We start from the raw sequence: 17,150 nt of genomic DNA on the forward strand, positions 1-17,150 counted from the left end.
AAAGGTCCACTTTTAGTTCTTTGACAATTCTCCATACTTCTTCCCATAGAGGTTGTATTACTTTGCAATCCCACCAGCAGTGCAAAAGTGCTCCCTACTCTCCACATCCATGCCAGCAACCACAGCTTTGGTATTTTGTGATGTGGGCTATTCTCATTGGGGTTAGGTATCTCAGGGTGGTTTTGATTTGCATTTCTCTGATGTTTAGGGACAATGAGCATTTTTTTCATGTGTTTGTTGGCCATTTGTCTGTCATCTTCAGAGAAGTTTCTGTTCAAGTCTCTTGTCAACTTATAAATGGGATTATTCACTCTTTTCTTGTTTATTAGTTTGAGTTCTCTGTAGATTCTAGTTATCAGACTTTTGTCATATTAATAGCATGCAAATATCTTCTCCCATTCTGAAGGTGGTCTATATGCTTTAGCTGTTATAACCTTAGCTGTGCAGAAGCGTTTTAGCTTGATCACATCCCATTTATTTATTTTTGGTGTTGCTACAATTGCCAAGGGGGTCTTCCTCATGCAATCTTTTCCCAGGCTGATTCCATAAAGAGCTTCTCCTGCACTTTCTTTTAGAATTTTTATTGTTTCTCTGACATAGCTTTTTTTAAAAATTAAATCATAAACACATAGATCATGTATACATTGATGCATTTATGGGGTACATTGTGCTGATTTCATATAGAATTAGGAATGCTTACATCACACTGGTTAATATATACCTCATCTCGTTTACTTATTGTGTTAAGACATTTACATTCTATACTCATAGATCTGACATATACCCTTGCATTATGCACCATAGGTATGATTCCACCATTTGCCTTCCCTTGATCTAACTTTCCCCCTCCACTTCCATACCCGCCTCCTTCATCTTGGGCCATAGTTGTGATCTAGTCTTCGTATGAAAGTGTGAGTGTTTGTAACTTGGTTTCATAATAGTACTGAGTACATTGGATTTTTTTCTTCCATTCTTGAGATACTTTACTAAGTAGGATATGTTCCAGCTCCATCCATATAAACGTAAAAGAGGTAACGTCTTCATCTTTTTTTAAGGCTGCATGATATTCCATAATTTATTAATCCATTCATGGGTCGATGGGCACTTGGGCTTCTTCAATGACTTGGCTGTTATGAATTGAGCTACAGTGAACAAGGTGATGCAAATATCTTTGCTATAAAGTGATTTTTGGTCTTTTGGATATACACCTAGTAGAGGAATTGCAGGATCAAACTGCAAGTCTACTTTTATATCCCTGAGTATTCTCCATACTTCTTTCCAAAAGGGATGTATTAGCTTGCACTCCCACCAGCAGTGCAGAAGTGTTCCCTTTTCTTCACATCCATGCCAACATCTGTAGTTTTGGGATTTTGTTATGTGAGCCACTCTTACGGGAGTTAGAGTAATATCCCAAAGTGGTTTTGATTTGCATTTCTCTGATAATTAAAGATGATGAACATTTTTTCATGTGTCTGTAGGCCATGAGCCTATCTTCTTCAGAGAAGCTTCTGTTCAAGTCCCTTGCCCACAATGAAATGAGATTACGTGTTCTTTTCTTAATAAGTTTGAGTTCTCTGTGGATTCTCGTTATCAAACCTTTGTCAGAAGCATGACCTGAAAATATCCTCTCCCATTCTGAGGGCTGTCTGCTTGCTTTACTTACTGTGTTCTTGCCTGTGCAGAAGCTTTTTCTTTGGTCAGGTCCCAGTAATGTATTTTTGGTGTTGCTTCAATTCCCCGGGGGGTCCTCCTCATAAAGTATTCTACCAGGCCAATTTCTTCAAGTGTTTCTCCTGCACTCTTTCTAAGAATCTTTATAGTTTCATATCTTAACTTTTAAATCTTTTATCTAGTGAGAATCAATTTTGGTTAATGGTGAAAGGTGTGGGTCCAGTTTCAGTCTTCTACAAGTTGCCAGCCAATTCTCCCATCACCATTTGTTAAATAGGGAATCTTTCCCCCAATTTATATTTTTTATGGGCTTATCAAAGATTAAATGATGGTAAGTGTCTAGGTTCATCTCTTGAAAATACCAACATCTCTTGGTTCTCAATTCTGTTCCATGCATCTACCTCTCTATTTTTGTGCCAATACCATGCTGTTTTGATCACTATAGATTTATAGTATAGTTTGAAGTCTGGTAGTGTGATTGCTCCTGATTTGTTTTTATTTATGAGTAATGTCTTGGCTATTCAAGGTTTTTTCTGGTTCCACATAAAACGAAGTACTATTTTTTCCAAATTTTTAAAGTATGATGATGGTACTTTGATAGAGATTGCATTAAATTTGTAAAGTGCTTAGGTAATATGGACATTTTAACAATGTTGATTCTTCTTAGCCATGAGCATGGTATGTTTTTCCATTTGTTAACATCTTCAGCTATTTCTTTTCTCAGAGTTTCATAATTCTCTTTATAGAGATCTTTCACATCCTTTGTTAGGTAAATTCTCAAATATTTCATCTTCTTTAGCACAAGAAGGGAATAGAGTCCCTCACTGTTGTAAAGGGAATAGAGTCCTTGACTGTTTTTTTGACTTAACTATGACTGGTATATATAAAAGCTACTGATTTGTGCGTATTGATTTTGTATTCTGAGATGCCACTGTATTCCTTGATCACTTCTAAGAGTTTTATGGTTGGGTCCTTGGGGTTTTTCCAAGTATAAAAATCATATCATCTGCAAAGAGTGAAAGTTTGATCTCCTCGGACCCTATTTGTATACCCTTGATCGCTTCCTCTTCCCTGATTGCGATGGCTAAGACTTCCATTACAATGTTAAAAAGCAGTGGAGACAATGGGCAACCTTCCTGGTTCCTGATCTGTGTGGAAATGTTTTGAATTTTACTCCATTTAATATGATATTGGCTGTGGGTTTGCTGTAAATGGCCTCTATCAGTTTAAGAAAAGTCCCTTCTATACCTATTATCTTAAGTGTTCTGATCATGAAAGGATGCTGGATATTGTCAAAAGCTTTTTCTGCATCTATTGAGAGAATCATATGGTCTTTGGTTTTTAGTTTGTCTATGTGATGTATTATATTTATAGGTTTATATATATTGAACCAACCTAGAGATCCTGGGATAAAACCCACTTGGTCATGGTGTATAATTCGTTTGATGTGTTGTTGGATTCTGTTTGCTAGGATCTTATGGAATATTTTTGCATCTATGTTCATTAAAGATAATGGTCTATAGTTTTCTTTTCTTGTTGGGTCTTTGGGGATCAGGGTGACATTTGCTTCATAGAATGTGTTGGGAAGTATTCCTTCTTTTTCAATGTTTTGGAAAAGGTGAAGTGATATAGGTAATAGTTCCTCTTTAAAGGTTTGGTAGAATTCTGATGTGAAACTATCTGGTCCTGGACTCTTCTTTTTTGGGAGATTTCATATAGTTGATTCTATTTCAGTACTTGATATAGGTCTGTTCAGCATTTCCAATTCTTTCTGATTAAGTGTAGGAAGTTGAGGTGCCTCCAAATATTGCTCAATTTCTTTCAGATTTTCATATTTCTGAGAATAAAGTTTTTGTAGTATTCATTAAGGATTTTTTGAATTTCTGAGGTGTCTGTTATTTCACCTATGTCATTTCTGATTGATGATATTATGGACTTTAATTTTCTATTTTTGGTTAGGTTGACCAAAAGTTTATCAATTTTGTTGGATTTTTCAAAAAACCAACTTTTTGACATTTATCTTTTGAATAATTCTTTTGTTTTTTATTTCATTTAATTCCGCTCTAATTTTAGTTATTTCTTTTCTTCTGCTGTGTCTGGGGTTGGAATGTACTTCCTTTTCCAGTTTCTTAAGATGTCTCATTAAGTTATTGACTTCTTCTCTTTCCGTTCTCTTGAGGAAGCCTTCCAATGCTATAAATTTCCCTCTTAGAACTGCCTTTGCAGTATCCCACAGGTTCTGATAATTCATGTCATCATTATTGTTTTATTCCAAAAACTTGACAATTTCCTTCTTAATCTCATCTATGACCCAGCTATCACTCAGCATAAGGTTATTTAGCTTCCATGTCTTTGTATGAGTATGAAGATTGGTGAGTTCAACTTTTACTATGTCATGATCCAAGAAAATATTGGTTATTGTGAGTTCAACTTTTACTGTGTCATGATCCAAGAAAATACAAGGAATAATTTCTATACTTTTAAATTTGCTGAGGTTAGCCTTGTGACCTAAGATCTGACCAATTTTGGAGGATGTTCCACGTGCTGATGAAAAGAATACATATTCAGTTTTGTTAGGATGAAATATTCTGTAGATGTCTGTCAAATTTAGTTGTTGTATGGTGAAGTTTAAGTCCAAAATTTCTTTGCTTAGTTTCTTATTGGTGGATCTATCCAACACTGCCAAAGGGGCATTAAAACTCCAACTATGGCTCAGTGCCTGTGGCTCAAGTGGCTATGGCGCCAGCCACATACACCTAAGGTGGCAGGTTCAAATCCAACCAAGGCCTGCCAAAAAACAATAACAGCTGCAACCAAAAAATAGCTGGGCATTGTGGCCAGCACCTGTGATCCCAGCTACTTGGGAGGCGGAGGCAGGAGACTCGCTTGAGCCCAGGAATTGGAGGTTTCTGTGAGCTGTGATGCCACAGCACTCTACCCAGGGGGATAGCTTGAGGCTCTGTCTCAAAAAAAAATCTCCAACTATTATGGTGCTGGAAGATATTAAGTTGCTCATGTCTGTTAGGGCCTGTTATAAATTGAGGAGCATTCTGGTTGGGTGCATAAATGTTAATAATTGACATCTCATCATGTTGAGTGTTTCCCTTAACAAATATGAAGTGACCATCCTTGTCTTTCTTTACTTTTGTTGGTTTAAAGCCTAAATAAACTTGCCACCCCTGCTTTTTTCTGATTTCCATTTGCCTGGATTACAGATGCCCATCCCTTCACCCTGAGTCTATATTTATCCTTTAAGGTAAGATGAGATTCTTGTATGCAACAGATATCTGGCCTGAGTCTTTGTATCTAGTCAGGCAACCTGTGCCTCTTAAGAGGACAGTTTAAGCAGAGTTGTCAGCCATGGGCCACAGGTCCCCGGAGCTGGGTGGCAGTCGTTGGCTGTGGGACTACGAGTGGGAGGAGCCAGGTGGAAGTCACCTGCAACAGGCTTAGGAGCCAGGCAGGGAACTGGAGGGTGGAGTCATGGCTGTGGGCTGCGCAGGTTGTAGGAGCCAGGCAGGAGTCACCGGTGGTGGGCTGCAGGGGTCACAGGAGCTGGGTGGGAGTCCCTGGCTGTGGGCCGCATGGGTCACAAGTGCTGGAGGGCAGAGTCGCAGGCCATGGGCTGCACAGGTCACAGGAGCCAGGCTGGATTCACTGGCCACAGGCCACAGGTTGCAGGAGCTGGGTTGGAGTTGCTACCATGGCTGCTGGTCGCAGGAGCCCAGGGGGAGCTGAGCCACCCACCGTGGGCTGCCGAGCCGGGGAGCTGGTGGGCCATGGTCGGTAGTGTGGGTCCCAAGCTATGTTGTTTCCAACATGGGGCAAATCTCTCTCCCCTTGTGACTCCTGCCTCTATTAAAGTTATAGTTTCAGTGCAACTTCCCCACAGCTCATGAAGTGCCCTAGCCTAGCAAAACTCTGCCAAATGCTCTGGATTTTGCAAGGGGTAGTCTTCCAGACCACCAGGAGAAGGGGGAGGGGTTGATTGGGAGTTCAGGTAGGGAGAATATTAGATCAACTTTTGGCCCAGGCAAGCGACTGCCTGGGCTTGCAGCGGTATCTCTCTGTGGAGGGAGTCCCAGCCCTCAGTCATTCTCTCCCCTTTGGTGAAACAAAAGGTCCTCTGTTATCTACTCGCCTCAAGCCACTCTCCTGGGGATGGGTGTAGGGGAAGGATTCCTGTCCTCTTTGGGATGGGTTTTGTACCAGAAATTTGTTTCTCTGGAGTCCCAGCTTGTCACAGCAGGAGTGATGTGAACCTATCAATCCTTTCCCTCAGCTGGCTCCTGATCTTCTGCTCTACTGGGCTATTTCTTGCCATTATTTCTCCCTCTGAATGGGAGCCTCTGCCAAAAGCTGGCTTCAGTCAGCCATCTTGCCTCCCTCTTGACACAGGTTTTTTAACTTTTCTTTTTCTTCTCTTATTTTGTTCTCATTGCCAGGGTGTGCCAATTTTTATTTTTTATTATATAAATGTGCATGAATGCTTTCCCCATCCCAAAACACCATTCTAATTTACTGACATATAAATTTCATGCCCTGGGAAACCAGAAAGCAAAGTTTCTCACAATTTTGTATAAGGAAGATCAGAAGGCATTGAATAAAGTAATGTATTTAGTGACAAATTTGTGACCACACAAGGCCTTAAAAATTTGCTTCCTGTTTGCAGGTTATTATGTGATACAAGTTCGATTCTGGGAAAAATGCCATTTTATTTATAAATTTATAGCTATCTATAATAGCCATAGTGCTTATGATTTTCCATTCCAGCATTGGTGCCTTCCTCCTGCTCCTAAATTAAGGAGAGAAATTAAATTAAAGAAAAATAATTGTTTTTCCTCTTTGCAGTTGGCAAAAGTTTTTAAAAATGGTATTTGGAGCTTTCTAATAGAAGAGGTAAAATACTGTATTCTTAGATGACATTTTATGAATATTTTTCTATATTCATTACAGAGAGATATTGATGAGTCTGACTGTTGGAAGACTCACAGACCAAGAGGTTATCACCATTGCACGTCACTATCGTATACCTGATGAACCATGTCCAACTTTGGAGGTCTTAATTGCAGAGGCCCATGAACAACTCAAGAAAAATACTTTTGAGAATTTCGAAAGATTCCTTTCTACCTGTATGTACGACGATCGAGAAAAGTAAGCTTTTGTTTTATTGATTCTAATAAATCATTCAAGTTTCTATAAACCTGAGTAATGGGGGAAGTTATATTTTATCTAAATGGGCAAAGGGAAAATTGACATGTCTCATAATGCTCCAGTATTTAGCAAAACCACCTATAATCGTTTTTGGAGAAGTATTTGGGTACAGGTATTTCACAGTGACGGTGAGATTTGTTTGTTGATGGAATAGAGTGAGGCTCTATGTCTTTAAAAGAATAAGCTGCTCTCTTGAATTTTCTTTTCATTCAATTCTGGAAGCTTTGAACTGAAACATAGTAAGTCAAGATTTTAGAAGGTTTAATTCTGACATACTATTTTTTTCCATTATATTAGTGATGACTGCGATTTATAAATGTGACCTTTATAATAAACAGGTCAGGGAATTTGCAAGTAAACTTTTATAGAATTTCTTTTATTTCTCCCTTTTTTAAATTTCAGAATCTTAAGGGGGCACAAATATTTTGGTTACATGAAATGTTCTTGTATAGTTTGAATCAAAGTTATAATAGAATTTCTTTGAAATTACTTCTTCTTGGAAATAATGATGTTCAGTATAATCTATTTCTGATACATTGATCATGTGGGTATGAAACTTCATTGAGTCATTGTTACATACAATTGGATGCAAACATCTTAATGTTTTGGTATTCATCTTATTCACAGACCTGATATAGTGGGGAGGGTATATAACTTTATTTCTTTCGTTTGGAGTTAGCAAAGCTTAGTTCTCACTCTAGCTTCTAACTTTGTTGCTGCACACCATTACCATCTCTCTCCTCTGTGACTCTGTTCTTCATCCCCAAACTTGAAGTCTATATCTTAACTAAGCGGCCACAAAGCTACATGCCTTGAAAATCTTTGAGTTACCATAGTTTACTTTAAAAACGAATCTGATTTTTTTCCCTAATCCACAGTTCATCCATCTGTAGTGAGTTCTTTTTAAAGATGCATTCTTCCTTGAACCTTTGACCTTCCCTGAGCCTCCTAGAGCAGTGGTCCCCAACAGTTTTGGCCCCAAGGACCAGTTTCATGGCAACGTGTCCATGGATGGGCGGGGAGGCAGAGCTAAGGTGGTGATGCCAGTGATAGTGAGCAGCTGGCAGCTATAAATACAGACAAAGCTCTTTCTCTCGATTGCTGTCTGCTCACCTGCTGTGAAGCCTGGCTCGTTAAGTTTCATGGAAGACAATTTTTCCACAGAGTGGCAGTGGGGGGGCTCATAACAGGCCATAAACTGGTACTAGTCCCTAGTGACCTGGGGGTTGGGGACCATAGTCATAGAGGATGTGTGGCCTGAGCTTTGCATGACACTGGCCTTGCCTTCTACACTAGAGGTGCCCCTCCTTCAGGGTGAGAAATGTGACCCTCTTTCACTAAAGGAACACCTCTTGGGAATAAGGAAGCTGCTTGATACAGTAGCCTAAGGTTCCTCCAGATCCAGCAAGCTTTGATTCCAGATGTAAACATTCTCATTGCAAAGAAAGAGACCACTTTCTTTCCTGTTGATTCTGATTCTGATGCCTGGAAGAGCATTTGCTGAGTGAGAACATTGGCCACGCATTTCTGTGCCCCCAGCAGGCTGGAGAGAATGAATGTTAGGTTGCTCTAGAGAAAACTGCTTGCATCTGACAAAATTGAAGTGAATGTTGAGGCCCCAGCTGGGGCTTTCAGGTTATAAGGTTTGGGTCCAAGGAAAAGACCAGAAAAACACCCTTAAGTCATATCATACTTATGTTGGAAGCTCTGCATGCCTGTCAAATTAAGAGATGTTTTCAAATATCAGAACCATTTTTGACTAGTGGTCAAGAATGCAGATCGATTACTTAGAGCAACACTGTGGCTGCAGCCTTAATAGGCTGTACTGTCACCAAACAAGAATCTGCATCTTGATGGAAAGGCCTTTGTAAGGACAGAATCTGGTGACCTCTGAAATAGCAAAAGTTGGTGAAATGCAATACGTCTGTTTTTCTTTACTGTGAGTTCCAACGCCAGTTTTCATACTTCCGTGTGCACATTTTTAGGACTTGTCAAATCTGTATTTTCTTTTCTGTAGTATGTAATTGTTGCTAAAGGGACGCAAAATATATAAAAGCTCATTTACTTTGTTTTAATGCAGAAAGAATGTATTACCCACTAAATACATTAGAAGGCTGTGCAAGTCCTTCAGGTTACCTGTGAATGAGGATCTTCTAGCAACCTTACTGTCCAGGTAAGCAAGAGTACTACCCATCATGGAGATTGTCTTATGGACTTTTGTGTGGGGGACTATTCCTGGTTTTATATCTGTCTTTACCCTTGACTTACCCTTGACTGTTTTGATAATATTATTGATGACATACTTTCATTTAAGTGCTACAAAAGAAAAAGTTTGTCATAATTTTGACCGTTAGAGAACCTATTATAAGTTATTATTTGATCTTTTTAACATGAACACACAGTTACAAATCCACAGGTTCCTGGGACAAAATGAAATGTATAACTTCTTTGGTTCTGAGAACATGAGATACAAAATTCAGGGCAGGTTTTTCAAAGCAGTAGTTGCTGATAGCTAAAGGCATGCAGTAAGAGGATCTAGGATTATTAGCATGGAGCTGTGTCTTGCTAGAGCACCAAATGGAAAATTGAGAGATTATGGTGTCATGAAAGGAGAGCACAATGAACTGCTCTCTAAAACAGCACTTCTCCTGTTGAACTTGACTTTTCACTTCCTGACCCCTCACTCCGAGCCACCTAGACTGTGGTCATCTTTCATGTTTCCTATGGCATCACTCTAACTCCTACCCTGACTTGTGTTGATGCTAACATTTTGGGCTGTGTTGTAGGCATTGTGATAATTGCTTTGGATACATTATCTTATTTACTTTTTGAGAACAACTTGTGAGACCATAACTATTATCCTCCCTGTCCTTCCTATCTTATATATGAAGATGCTGAGGTCTAGAGAGATGAAGTGTTTTGCCCAAAGTCACATGAAGAAGAGCTGTGACTTGATCCCTGAACCTTTCAAATGTATATCTCCTGCTTCTGGTTATTTTTAATTATTGGCTACAAATAGCCAGTAGGTTAGGATGTCTCCTTCCTACTTCCTGCATCTACTCTATCCTCTCCATTTCCACTGTTATCACTCTCATTCTGACACAGATTGCTTCTTGAATACTATATAGAACCACCACATTGGTATTTTCTTCCACCAGTCTCTGAATTTTTGCAGTTTTTTTTTTTGTTTGTTTGTTTTTGGCCAGGGCCGGGTTTGAACCTGCAGCCTCCAATATATGGGGCCAGTGCCCTATTCCTTTGAGCCACAGGCTCTGCCCTCAGTCTCTGAATTTTTAAATCCATTTTTACATGCCTTCTAAGAGTAAAAATGTATGTCATTTTGTCACTCTTCTACTCACAAGCCTTCTATGGTGTCTCTTTGCTCTCTACCAGCTCCTTAACTTTGAAGTAAACTCCTTCTTCATTGTGTTGTTTAGGGCTGTCAGGTGGAGCCTTGTTCTCAGGCAAGGGCTAGAGTAGGGAGTCCTCATCTAAGACAAAAGGAAAAACTAAAGGAACAGATAAAACCAAATCCCATGTAGGGGAAGCCGGGTCCAGGGTGTCAGGAGTGGAATCCAGAAGAGGGCAGATCTGGTTGGATGTGGGTGTGCATTGGATCAACCTGGCATAATTTTCTAGACTATCAATTCCCTTTCTGTTGTTTTGAATTTGTTTTTATTTTACTCTATTTGCTTTTGTTTTCCAGCTGCAGTGTAAGGCATAAACATGTCATCCTGGTATAAAGGACCTGCGATGAGGTAGGCAGGCCTAGAAGTCAGGGCTCTGCGCAATTACACCCCCACCCCAAGAGCTTCCCTTCTTTGTTGCCAGTAGTCCACCCAAATGGGCCATTTAGCATTTCACACACACACTTCCTGGCTTTTCACATTTCTGCCTTTCGTTTTGCTACATCTTCCAGAGCAAGTAGTTTTTTTTTTTCACCTGCTGAAAGCAGGCTCTTCCTTCAAGACCCATTTAAAGTGGCACTGCATCCACGAAGCCCTGTTGCATTTGTTTGGCTGATGATTGGAGTGATTCTCTCCTCTTAAGAATTCTCGCAACACTATGTATGCTTCTCTGTTTGTCCCTTACCTTGTAGTGAAGATCTGTGGCTTGATCTTTGATTCATTCAGTGCAGACACCTGCTTCTAACCTGTTTGATTTACCACCTATAAATAATCAGTGGGTTGTCACATATTGACAATTTTACCCCCCTGCCTTGTCTCTCACATTCTTTGAGTTCGCTTACTAGCTGTGTGACCTTGTGCATGAGTTTTGGCCTGCCTGAACCTCAGATTCTTTACCTCTAGAATGAGATAACAGTACCCACTCCCTAGCGGTTCTAAGGGTTGATTGAAATAACATATGTAAAGTACCCAGCATAGTACCTGGTGCTAAGTACTGATTGGCAAAGTTCTAGTCAAGGACCATAGACCACACATTCTGACTTGGAAATGAACTGGAAAAAACCTGTGTTTTTGTAGATAGAGGAAGCCTTGTTTCTCAACAGTTGGATTTGAATGCCTTTCACACATTAAGATGTCTTCTAGTCAGGAAGCTGTGGATGTTTATTAGATTATCTCTTGATGGCCTTGAGGCTGAGTTGTCCTGGGAAGTCCAGTAATGTGGGAGTCTGGCCTCTGGAGGACCTAGATGTTTCTTATCCAGTGCTAAGGCCACCAAGTCATCATCCTCTCATTCTCTCAGCAGACTGTTTTGTCTTTGTCTTTACTATTTGACAATAAATGCAGAAAGAGTATTTCACAACTTGTTTCGAAGTTGTCTCAGTCTCTGAGCACATCTGCCTCCAAGCCCAGCTTAGTTTGGAGGAGGTTATCCCCTCTCAGCCACTAAGCAGACCATGTTCAATCTAACTTTGCCTCTAATTGTGCAGTGACCCTTCTCCACACTCCAGGGAAACTTCAGACTAATCAGATTAGAAAATGTCTCATTCCCATTCCCCTCTCCTTCCAATATGCCCTGCCATGATTTGGGTCACATGCTTGGTGTTTTGCATCATCTCTGCAGATTCCTTTCAAAGACTGCCCTAATTCCTAATGGGCCCATCAGCCTGCAACTTACATTTATATTCTGCATTCTTATTGTTCCCCACAGACTCCACAGTGCTGTACAGAGCCCTGACCAAAGTCTCCTTCTGCACAGCTCTCCTCATGGCATGCTAAGCCAGACCCCCGTCTGACATCTTCCGTCTCCCACGGGAGGCAGGCGTGGAGTTTGTTGACTTTGTCTAATGCACATTCTGCCCAGGGGTAGTTTTACCTGCTTCAAGATGGAGCTGAGCAGCTGTTAAGCAGCCGTGTACCCCTGCTGTGTGAATGTAGATGAGGAACCAAAAAACAATATGGCTAGAGGGTTGGAGGCTTTCCTTCACTCACTGATTATTGCTTATGTATTTCTCCCAATCTTATGTTTTGGGACTACAATTTCCCTTCTACTCCATTCCCATTTTTCTTATAATTCAATTTGATCTTGCCCTATTAGTACAACTCAAGCTGGAATCAGGACTTCAATATCATTTCACACATAGGTATCTCAGCCCCTGGCAGTTTGTGCTGTGAGAGCTGGAATAAGGTCATCTTACATACCAAACAAATTCATTTCACTAATGCACAGAGTGGCAGACTTATGTGTTCCATGTAGTAATAGCTATTACCCATTAATAATAGAAGTAACACTGTATTGATGTAGTGCTAAGAGCCTTAGAATATTTTGTAAATTCTTGAGCATGCTACAAGGTACATTTTATTTGATGGACATTATTTCTCATTTCATAAGTATGAACATTGAGGTATAAGGAGAACCTCTCACTAAAAGAGCATGTTCCATGCCAAGACAAGTCTCTAATGGAATTAGAACTACTGCTCTCTAAGATATTCTAAACTTTTGCTTCTATCTGAGCTCCCAGGGGTTGGGACTAGACCTCGTTCATCTTTGCAGCCTCAGAGACTTGTCCTATGCTAGTGTGCTGCGCATGGAGAGAACAACATGGGCTTGGTGTCCGTCAGGCCTGCATCTGCAGCCAGTGCTGCTGCTTCCTAGCCATGTGATCCCTGAACTTCTACTCAACTCCTCTGAGCCTTCATTTGGAAATTAATGTTCCTCTGCACTAGTAAGCAAGACATTCTGATTCTCAAACCATAAGAGGTGGAGAGAATTCTGAGGTAATTTCAATCTGTGTTCCTTATGGGTCTGGGCAGTAAAGAGGCAGCCTTCTTCCCTAATTGTGACCTTCTGAATAGAGACTTGGAATAACTGGAAATTCAAGTGCAACTCTTTCCCCAGCAGCTTTGCCCTAAGCTAGTCTTTTATAGCTGGATTTGGGTTCCATGGAATGCCTTAGAACTGCCCTCCCAGGAGAGCTGGTGCCTCATCCAGAAATATCAGTTAAAATGGAAAAAGTTAACAGGGCTTTAAAATCATTTCATTATAGGCTTCCCAGTCCTGCCCCCTGGCCCCCTCCCAGAGGCAGGGTTTAGGCTCCTAGGATTTCACCCAGCTAATACCTGGCAATGAAGCTGAAGGGCAAGGCTTGAGCCCTGTGGCTGCTATTGTCACAGAGTATTTGCTGCACTGATGAAATTTTCAGAGACACACTCCTTCTCTCTGTCTCTCCCTCTCCCTCTCTCCCTCATTTTTTCCTTTCTCACCCCCTCTCCCCCAATTCTCTTTTTCTCTCCTTCCTTTCCTCCTCTTTCTCTCCCTCTGTCACACACACCTACCCACTCAGATGCCTTCCACCTTTTCAAAATATAATCTCATTTGTAGTTGGAGAAAAATTTTTTTAAAACTCCAAACCGTGTGGACCAACAGAGCATTGACTATCTGTACAATCTGTACTTGGCAGCTTACCAAGGACCCACCTCACTGAGGAGCTGTGTTCTGGAATCACAGTTGGAATTTAGAGGCTTAATTAGAGATAACCAGAGTTACTCATTGGCAACTTGAGCAGTGCCATCTTCCAACCTTAAGTTTTTGTGACCAACCAATGTGAAGGCCCAAAGCTCCACTTTTCCTTAAGTGCCTGGCCTTGAAGACTCAAAGCAGGTGTTTAAAAAGCAGATCTTTAGGTAATGATCTGAAACCAAACACAGCTGAGTCAAAAATGGGTCTTCACTATGCTCACTCTTCCCTTCCAGCCCATTTTGCTAAGTGATGAAATGGCCTTTGCAGCAGAGGGAAAGCAGGTTCCTCTTCAGAAAAATACAGCTGCCACTAAGCCTTTTACTGCTGCAGAGGCTGGAAATAAAGCGGCTCAGCATTATTCCCCATAGCAAGGAGATGGATGGCTTCTGCAGTTTTCAAGCCATTCATCATTTTGGGAAGGAGGAGCACGAACATCAGTCAGATGTCACATTAGACTCAGTTCTAAGAACTCCCACCTAGCAAGGCATTGGGAAGCATGTTTGGGGGTCTTATTATTTAGAGGGGAGCCAGAGGAATCACCTCCCCCTCCTCTTCTTCTACAAACATGTCTCTTAGTTTGTATAGTGGAGGAAATGGTGGATTCCCAAGTATCAAAGGGATAGAAGAATTTATGGAAGTTTTAGGAAAACACTTTAACACTGTGAGCTCAGACTTAAAAGTAAGGAGACTGACTTTTTAACAAGCATAGAAACACTTAAAAGCCAGAATTAGTGCTGCCCTTTAGGGCAGTCACCCTGGAAGGCTGTGCACTGATTCCAACAATGTGGCCATAGAAAGTTCTTTTTTTGCAATTGACTTCAAAGCCTTTAAAAAAGAATTTCCTCCAGAGCGGCAAATCTTTGTCCTTTGACCACAGATTGGATTTTTAGCAAGAGCCAAATACCATTTGGAGAGAAATGAAGCAGAGGACTCAGGTGGAGAACTGGGATCATATATTTGATTGTGAAAGCACAGCCATGAAATAAGGAAATATATCTTCTATATGATTCATAGGCTTTTCCAAAATATTTTGAAAGAATGCCTAGGATTTGGCAAATGATGCCTGTGGTCGTGAGATGGAGGGAGGCCTCTATGCGAGGTGACTGGAGAGAACCTTCAGGGGTAACTGTAGACATTGGCTGACTGACTTGTCCTCACTCCCCTAGTAATCAAGCCTTTTTTGTCTCTGAACTGCTCCTGCCTCCTCCTCCAGCCTGAACAACTGTTAAAACTGGACATCTTCTTTTAATCTTAGTTCTTTACTTACAGACTCATCTAATAAGCACAGTGTATATTAGGGTGCATATTATAATACCACATAATGGCATGAAAAATCTCATTACATTAGCAGTTCAGGGGAGGAGGTTACATTGCAGAATTTTAGAGCAGGAAGGAAGACTGAGAGACTCACTCCTTGTGTACTTTGCTCCCAACTAGAAGCACTGTAAGTCTGACTTTTACATGTTTACTACCAGGAAAAGTGTGTTTCAGAGTGTTTCATCCAGTTTTTATACTCCTTAAATTTTTATTTGTATCAAACTGACACATGCTTATAGTCAAAAATCATCAAATCATTCTAAAAAGCTTTTCCCAACAGCAGCAGTCTCTGGCCACATCCTTCTCCACCCACTAGACCCATTCACAAGGAGCAGCTCCTTGTAGCCCCTCTAGCTGCTAGTATTTTAAGTAGCACATGTGTACCATACATAGTGTACATGAGGTCATGATTAATCACTTTTATATATTATCTGTTAACTTGCTATTGTGATTGAAAAATTGGCATAATATTGATTCTCATCACTGTTCTTTCTGGATGCTCTTAGAATTTCCTCTTTATCCCCAATGTTTTGGAAGTTTTTGATAGGGCCATGTTTCGGCGGGGGGTTGGCAGAGGCTATGGATTCATTATACTTAATACTTGATAGACTCTTCTAGCTTGAAGACTGTTCTTTGATTGTAAGAAATTTTCTATTATTTAATAATTTCTTTAAATCATAACTGTGTACATTAATGCATTTATGGGGTATAATGTGCTGATTTTATATACAATTTGGAATGCCTACATCAAACTAGTTAACATAGCCTTTGCCTCACTTAATACTTGTGGTAAGACATTTATACTCTACTCTTAATAGAGTTGACATGTACCCTTGCATTATGCACAATGGGTGAGATCCCACTAATTACCCTCCCTGCACCTGGCCTCCCCCCTCCCCTCCCCTCACCTCTCTCTTCCTCCTTCATTCTGGGCTACAGTTGTGTTTTATCATTCATATGAAAGTGTGGGTAATTATATATTGGTTTCATAATAGTACTGAGTACACTGGATACCTTTTCTTCCATTCTTGAGATACTTTACTAAGAAGAATATGTTCCAGCTCCATCCATGTAAACATAAAAGATGTAAAGTCTCGCATCTTTTTGTGGCTGTGTAATATTCCATGGTATGCAGATACCACAATTTGTTAATCTATTCATGGGTTGATGGGCACTTGGGTTGATTCCATGACTTGGCAATTATGAATTGGGCTGCAATAAACATTCTGGTGCAAATATCTTTGTTGTAAAATGATTTTTGGTCTTCTGGATATATACCTAGTAGAGGAATTGCAGGATTGAATGGCAGGTCTACTTTTAGTTCCCTAAGTGTTCTCCAAACTTCTTTCCAAAGGAACGTATTAGCTTAGATCAGAAGTCTAACCTCAGCAAATTTAAAAAAATAGAAATTATTCCATGTATTTTCTAAGACCATCACAGAATAAAAATTGATCTCAACAGCAACAGGAATCTTCATACTCGAACAAAGTCATGGGAACTAAATAACCTTATATTTAATACTTTCTTATCCTCCATTTTAATTTTTCTTATGAGAACTCATTACTAAGATTTTACATCTCCTAAATTTGGTTCTTTTCTCTTTTTTGTTATGATGAATTTACTAAGAAATTTTCTATCTTTATATTCCATCCCTTCTACTGTATATTTTTAGTGCTATTGTATTTCAAGAGCATGTTTTTCATCTAAAATTCCTTTTTTGTAGTCTTCTGTTCTTTTTGCAGGAATATAACATATCTTCTTATCTTACATCTTTCTTCTGCTCCCTGAATTGTCTTTGTTTCCTTTTTTTTTTTCTGTTGCTATTTTGTTTTTTTAATACTGGATGCTCTGCTGGAGTGCTGTCTTATTGATTGGTGTGTTTCATGGCCTAGTCAGCTACTGAGTCTTCATTTGTATTACGGGATCCCCAGAAACTGGAATCTGGAGATTGCTCTGGAACCATTCAGAATATAGAGAGAAGAACTCTATCTTCTCATGCTAGGGTTGGAGGGATGGTGGGATGT

The 17,150-nt window shown here is 40.1% G+C and overlaps 1 protein-coding gene across 1 annotated transcript in view; it reads left to right on the top strand.

Annotated features, from left to right (window-relative positions):
* The window catches only part of EFHC2 (EF-hand domain containing 2), a 153,749-nt gene that overhangs the window by 118,482 nt on the left and 18,117 nt on the right, over nt 1–17,150 (top strand). Inside the window, exons 13-14 of the mRNA XM_012801456.1 lie at nt 6,628–6,825; nt 8,966–9,058. Coding sequence (XP_012656910.1) covers nt 6,628–6,825; nt 8,966–9,058 — 291 coding nt within the window. The remainder of the gene's footprint in view (nt 1–6,627; nt 6,826–8,965; nt 9,059–17,150) is intronic.

This window comes from Otolemur garnettii, unplaced genomic scaffold (assembly GCF_000181295.1).
Source record: "Otolemur garnettii isolate 467f Iridium unplaced genomic scaffold, OtoGar3 scaffold00009, whole genome shotgun sequence".
NCBI classification, from domain to species: domain Eukaryota; kingdom Metazoa; phylum Chordata; class Mammalia; order Primates; family Galagidae; genus Otolemur; species Otolemur garnettii.